Source organism: Poecile atricapillus, chromosome 17, assembly GCF_030490865.1.
Source record: "Poecile atricapillus isolate bPoeAtr1 chromosome 17, bPoeAtr1.hap1, whole genome shotgun sequence".
Lineage (NCBI taxonomy): Eukaryota > Metazoa > Chordata > Aves > Passeriformes > Paridae > Poecile > Poecile atricapillus.
Genome location: NC_081265.1, coordinates 309306 through 315473, shown reverse-complemented (window position 1 = coordinate 315473; position 6168 = coordinate 309306). Strand labels below are relative to the sequence as shown.

Sequence of the window (6168 nt, the reverse complement as noted above, 5' to 3'; positions counted from 1 at the left end):
TGGCCCCTGACAGGCTGGGTTTCCATCTGCCACGGTGGCCAGCTGAGTTACAGGTCTATAACCATCTACAAGTTCATCTATGGCTCTGTCTCCCTGCAGAGGGGCTCAAACTCAGGCATCCATTCATTCTGCATTCCACTTCTTCAGCCACGTGGGATCTTTATCCACAACACTCCCTTGCATTTTGCATCAGCCGGTACTTCAACCGTCTGACTTCTAGCTTGGGCTGTCTGCACAGGTGTTACAGATCCTGAGCAGGAAAGGGAGGAACATGTAACACCTAAGGACTCCTCACCTAGTGGCCACTGCCAGTGGCAAGAGCCTAACCCCAGTGAAAACAGTTGGGATTAGTCACAGCTCTCATCAGAGATGCAGTTTTTTATGGGAAGAGGGAAGACGAGTAACCGTCTGTCACTCCTATAGGGTCATACCTTGCTGGCAGCCAAAAGCCTAACACAAAGAATACTTTACCATCACCAGCTCCTCAAGAGACAGCAGGAAATGTAAAAACTCACTGCCCCTCCACCTGCCAAACCCCCCAGGCAAGGCCAGCAGTAAAGAAGGGGCAGTGAGAGGTCACAGTTCCCTGAACCAGACTGAGCAGAGAGAAGGGACGGGCACAGGAGAGAATAGGAGCATGGTCCAATGCTCACATCTCTCTAAGTGATGGGAGATGGTGTTTCTCTGGCAGCATCTGCTCCAGCTAATAATGGTGGTGACAGGACATAAGCTCATGTCAGCACATGCAAGATGGGTCCAGAGAGGATTAAAACTTTGAACCCAAAAGTTCTGAAACATATTTTAAAAATCCTGTTAAAAAATCCTGCATGGGACACCACAAAAACTGCTTCAGTCCTGGAAGTACCCAAGGCTTCTGGACAAATGATTTCCTTGACAAAGCTCTGATGAGAGTATCACCCTTGCCCAAGAAAGCAACAGTGCCAGGGACAGCTCACACCAACCCCACTACAGGTTAAAGACCCTCTGCTACAGCACTGCCCCACAGCTGCTGCAAGCCACAAGCCTGGTACAGGGGACACCAACATGTAGTGAGCATTTTTCTTTGGACAAAGGAGAAATAACACTGAGAACACCAACAGCTGTGGCTTAGGAATGGTATTCCCTGTATTAGTGTTCCCACTCAAATACTCAAAACCACATGCTGCTCACTCACTCCCCTCCTGTCCCTCTCCCCCTGCGGTAGGCTGGAGAGGAGAACTGGAGGCACAAAAGGTAAAGATCACGGTTTGCTATAAGAACAATTTACTGGAAACAGTAATGAGATAAGAAAACAATAACAACAGCAACAATATTAAAAAGAGTGTAGAAGAGAGGCAAGGGATTGACACGCATTTGTTCACCACATGTTACATGATGTTATTCCCACCGCTCGCTTCATGCAACCAACAAGGGACCCCTTCTCCCCATCCCTCTTCAGCCCCTCTCCCCTGCCACAAACCTTCCCCTTTGCCCACATGCATCATGTATAGAATAAGCAGGGTCCTGGCCACGCTATTCCTGGCTACTGCAAAAATTAACCCTGTCTTAGCTGCAACCAGGACATTGACATTCAGCACTACCAGAATACAGCAGTCTGGTCAATTCTTCTTGCTCCTGTTGGTGAACAGGCTGACTTTGCTAGCAGATGCCACAGACAGAGAAGGAGACTCCAGCTTCACCTTGTCCAGCAAAGTTTTCTTTATGGCTGCTGGGGAAATTTTCTCTTGGTCTGCCAAATGCTGCAGCTCCCTGCAATGGGGCAGTGGGAGAGGAAGACATAGAAAAGAGAAGATGGAGAGGGCGGGGGGCAAGCCTTGCAAGCTCTTTAAGACTTCCAAGGTACCCACCTTGTCCGGATACAGGAAGCCTCCACAGCATTGATGAGGAGTGAGCGAAAGCCACCACTCTCCAGGAAGTGCAGGGCATGGATAGTGGCTCCCCCAGGTGAGCAGACATTGTCCTTCAGCTGACCAGGATGCTGCTCGGATTCTAACAGCATTTTGGCAGCACCCTGTAGCACAGAAAACACCTCTGACTGAGGAAGCCCCCTGTCACACACTCCTCTCCTGCACAGAGCAGCACCAACACTTCCAACCAGCAAACTTATGCTCCTGCTCCTGCAGGCTGCCAAAACACTTTTCAGAGCTGATGAAGCCTGCAAAAGAGCAGAGTTTCCCAGGCCCCAGCTCCCACACCACCACCAGCAGATTGCTGCGGACACTTCCCACAGTGCCTCACCAGGAACTGGTGTGCATTCAAACCAAACACATTCTTTAAAGTAGGTTCTGTGAGAGGACCAAGATCATTTCAAACTGTGATGTGTAGATTTCTCTGAGCAGGCACAGACTCAGATTTGTTATGCAGGAGGTAACACTGACCAGCAAAGCCTGTGCTCCAAGTCGGACTGCCAGCCTGCGGGGAAGGCCCATCTTTACTCCTCCATCCGCAAGAGCATCCAGGGCAGTGAATGCCTGAGACCAGAGAGAGCAACAAGGTGACTGAAAGACTCTGCTCCAGGACTGGGAAGTCTCAAAGAATCCAGGGCTTCAGGACTATTCTGTGACTCCTATCACTTAGTCTTGACAAAAGCCTCCCCCTTTCCTTCATGGATGCCACACCAGGCTTCCCTCACACTAGTTCCAGCTCAGGAGTAGGGGGAACGGGAGAAATTCAGCTTCTGCATCATGTAAACTACAGGCCCAAGTTTTGAAACAAGGATGCATGGACACTGCACACTGGCTATGGACTTCAGACTCATCTCACTAGTAAAAAAATTTTCCAGCTGTCCCAAACTGGACACCTGGATTCATGTCCCATTGCAAATGTGTGTGATGGGGAAAAAAAAAAAGACAAGCTGAAGTTGCACAGACTTTATGGCAGGCAAAGCCAACTGCTCTCCCCAAGACTGCCACTAGCTGAGGAAACAGCACATACATACGCAGGGCCACTGCCACTGAGCCCCGTTACAGCATCGATGAGGTCCTCTTCCACCTCGGTGCAGAAGCCCACACTGGCCATCAGCTGTTCCAAAAGCTTCCCATCTTCCACATCTGCATGAGTTCCAGTGGCATAGACTGTAGCACCTTCCCGGACTATCACAGGGGTGTTGGTCATGCACCTGATCACTTTTGGTGTGGGGCAGAAGGTAGAGAGTTTCTTAGGGCAGAAAATCATTGAAGATAGAAAGTATGAAAAAAGAAAAAAGGAAGAAAAATGAGTTTAGTGCATATTTTTTATCCATGGGCTGTGTAGGAAGACCCCCAAGGGGCAAGAACAACACACGAAGAAGGAAAAGAGAGAGCCGTGTATCTCAAATGCCCTGCTTTGAGCCACAGCAGCCCATCGGTGAATGTGAAGCTTTCATCAGTACCAGCAAAGCAGGAGCTGGGCAAAGACGGGCTGGAAACGGAATCCTAAAGGTGTCAATCCCACATCAACCCACAGATCTCCAGAACAGCTCCTGCAGACACTTAGCATAAAATCTGCAGAAATTCAAGGGAGATGACTCACTGCTGTTAAAAGAAACATGATCGGACAGCACCTCATGTCCGGGGAGACCTGGATAAAACCCCTATTAGCATTTGCTAATGAAGACAGGCAAAGGTGACTGAAAACAAGTTGGCTGCTGCTGCCGTGTAACTTTAGTCCTGAGTAGCACAAGTAACGTCTGTCCCTTGCATCGGCTCCTCGGGGTCAGAGGAGTGGAAGCAGCCCGTGGCCGGCCCTGCAGGGCCCGGTCCGCTCTCACCTTCTCGATGGAGCTGATGGTGACACCGGCCGCGCAGGAGACCACGATGTGCCGGGCCTCGATGTCGGGGCCCACCTCCTCCAGGATGAAGGGGATGATGGGTGGTTTCACGGCCAGGAAGAGGACATCGCTGCTCTTCACCGTGTCCTTGTTGCTCACCGTGAAGTTCACTCCCATTTTCTGCAGCGGTTTGGGGAGAAATGGGACCGCTCAGGCTCGGGACGGCCCGGGAGGGGAGCGCCGCCACTCGGTCCCGCTAGCCGAGCGCACTCACCCGCAGCCCGCTCACGGTGGGCAGGTCAGTGTCCGGGGAGCTCGCCGTGATCTTGTGCGCAGCCAGGACCCCTGCGAACGACACCGCGTGTCAGCCCGAGGCACCGGCACCACCCGCCCCGCGCGCACCCGCGCCCAGGAAGCCCCGTCCAAGGGAAAGGCGAACTGTCCCGCGCGCACCCGCCGCCGTGAAGCCGCGGGCCAGGGCGAAGGCGAGCTGCCCCGCGCCGATGAACCCCACGCTCATGGCCGGTGCCGCGCGGTCCCGCCGCTCCCGGCCCCGCCGCCGTCCACGTGGCCGCGCGCGCACGGAGAGGAGGCCGCGCGGCGGGGCGCGAGCGCGCAGCCAATCGGCGGGCGGGGGGGCGGGGCAGCGCCGGGGCTCCGCCACTCAGCGTCCGGGGGCGGGGCCAGCGTCCGGGGGCGGGGCCAGCGACCGGCGCTCTCCAGCGATTGGGGCAACCCGCGCCCGGTGTTGCATCATTCGCCGCCCGCGCGGCCGCCAGGGGGCGCCCTACTCCCGCCTGAGCCCGCGGGCAGCGCCGCCGCCACGGGCCCGGGCTGGTCCCGCCCGCACCGCCACGGGCCCGGGCTGATCCCGCCCGCCACGGGCCCGGGCTGATCCCGCCAGCACCGCCCGCCACGGGCCCGGGCCGGTCCCGCCCGCACCGCCCGCCACGGGCCCGGGCCGGTCCCGCCCGCACCGCCCGCCACGGGCCCGGGCCGGTCCCGCCCGCACCGCCCGCCACGGGCCCGGGCTGATCCCGCCAGCACCGCCCGCCACGGGCCCGGGCTGATCCCACCCGCACCGCCCGCCACGGGCCCGGGCTGATCCCGCCCGCACCGCCACGGGCCCGGGCTGATCCCGCCCGCACCGCCCGCCACGGGCCCGGGCTGGTCCCGCCCGCCACGGGCCCGGGCTGGTCCCGGGCACCGGCCCCGCCGAGAGCAGGATTCCGCGGGGCCAGAGCGGGACTCCGCGTCCCCTGATGCTCTGCTCGGGTTCCGCCGCCCCCGCCACGCTTCCACCTCGGCCGGCCCGGGACGCTCCGGTGCCCGCGCCCTCCTCCCCGGACGGCCCTGCGGCACCTCGTGCTCTGGGAACTGCCCCTAGGTTACCGAGGGATTTGCCCGCATGTGAACGGTTCCCATCCGGTGCCGCCTCCCGCCGTGGCTCCAGCAGAGCCTTGCGGCCCCGGGCTGTGCAGAGACCGGGCCGGCGTGCAGAGTTCCCGTAAAATCCAGGCAGCAGGCAGTGATTTTTTAACCAAGTATCATCTTACCTCACTGGTTTATTTTTTTTTCTTGCTTCTTTATTGAAGAAATAAATCTCATTGCTTTTTCTGTTGATAAATGCTCCTAAACGCTGATCTTTAGGGGATACTGAAACCTGGGCTTCTGAATAAAGAGGGGAAAAAGCCAAACCAAACCCATTAACAATTCTGATTTGAATCTATCTATGCTGGAATCCTCTGGATGCTGTCTAAATTGGCTGCAGCCACAAGTCCACAATTACTCAACACACATACATCCTAACATTAGTTTACCAAAACAGGTTGGGAACGGTTGGTGACAGGAGAAACCTGGTCCATGGTGAGCTACTTGATCATCATCTATTAATTAAGGGGGTAGATACACTCTAGAAATGACAGGGGTTTGGTGAACTTAATCATGACGGAGCTGGCTGGTAAATCCTGCTGAGCAGATATCAGATGTTCTCTGTCCTGGATTGGGCAATCTCATAGTTTCCAATGGTTGGGGAGTGTTTAACCACTGAAGCATGAGGTTTTGATTTTTGGTTGTTTTTTTTGGTTTGTTTGTTTTTTGGTTTTTTTTTTTCTCCTAAAAGAGAGGATTGTTGTCCACACAATCTTTTTTTTGCCATTTTGACCATGTTCACATTTTTTGTTCAGTCTTTGGCTGGCACATGAGAAAGCTAAATCTGAACGCACTGTTCTTGGCAATGATTTGTGTTTCCACTCCTCCAGTCAGTGGGATCATGATTTTCATGTTAAATTCTCTTTCCTCTTATTGTGAAGGCACTCAATTTTGCCCTCATTGTTTCCCAAGTACCAGTTTCTCTCTGGCCCTTTGACCCTGGCTCAGTGTAAGTTGCCTCAACTCGTGGCATTGCCAGATTTTACCAT

General features: G+C 55.1%; 1 protein-coding gene across 3 annotated transcripts; it reads right to left on the bottom strand.

Moving 5' to 3' along the window:
- Positions 1–1244: 1244 nt before the first annotated feature.
- Positions 1245–5309, bottom strand: PYCR1 (pyrroline-5-carboxylate reductase 1). Of its 3 annotated transcripts, none has more exons than XM_058852378.1 (7): positions 5111–5309; positions 4023–4093; positions 3749–3928; positions 2935–3156; positions 2379–2471; positions 1848–2011; positions 1245–1749 (listed from the first exon to the last, which is right to left on the bottom strand). In XM_058852378.1, the coding sequence occupies exons 3-7, from the start codon at positions 3923–3925 to the stop codon at positions 1599–1601; spliced, it is 807 nt and encodes a 268-aa protein (XP_058708361.1). In that variant the 5' UTR covers positions 3926–3928; positions 4023–4093; positions 5111–5309; the 3' UTR covers positions 1245–1598. The 3 variants fall into 3 exon arrangements, with proteins under 3 accessions (XP_058708361.1, XP_058708362.1, XP_058708360.1); XM_058852379.1 differs by having other exon boundaries at positions 5051–5111; XM_058852377.1 differs by lacking the exon at positions 5111–5309 and adding an exon at positions 4202–4642.
- Between the last annotated feature and the right edge of the window lie 859 nt (positions 5310–6168).

Excerpts from the sequence above, each read along its gene's own strand:
- PYCR1 (XM_058852377.1), bottom strand. The coding sequence starts at position 4,268 with ATGAGCGTGGGGTTCATCGGCGCGGGGCAGCTCGCCTTCGCCCTGGCC. Across the intron at positions 3,157-3,748 it reads CCATCAGCTCCATCGAGAAG|AAACTCTCTACCTTCTGCCC; the intron begins GTGAGAGCGGAC and ends TTCTGCCCTAAG. Across the intron at positions 2,012-2,378 it reads TTGGAGCACAGGCTTTGCTG|GGTGCTGCCAAAATGCTGTT; the intron begins GTCAGTGTTACC and ends TCTGTGCTACAG.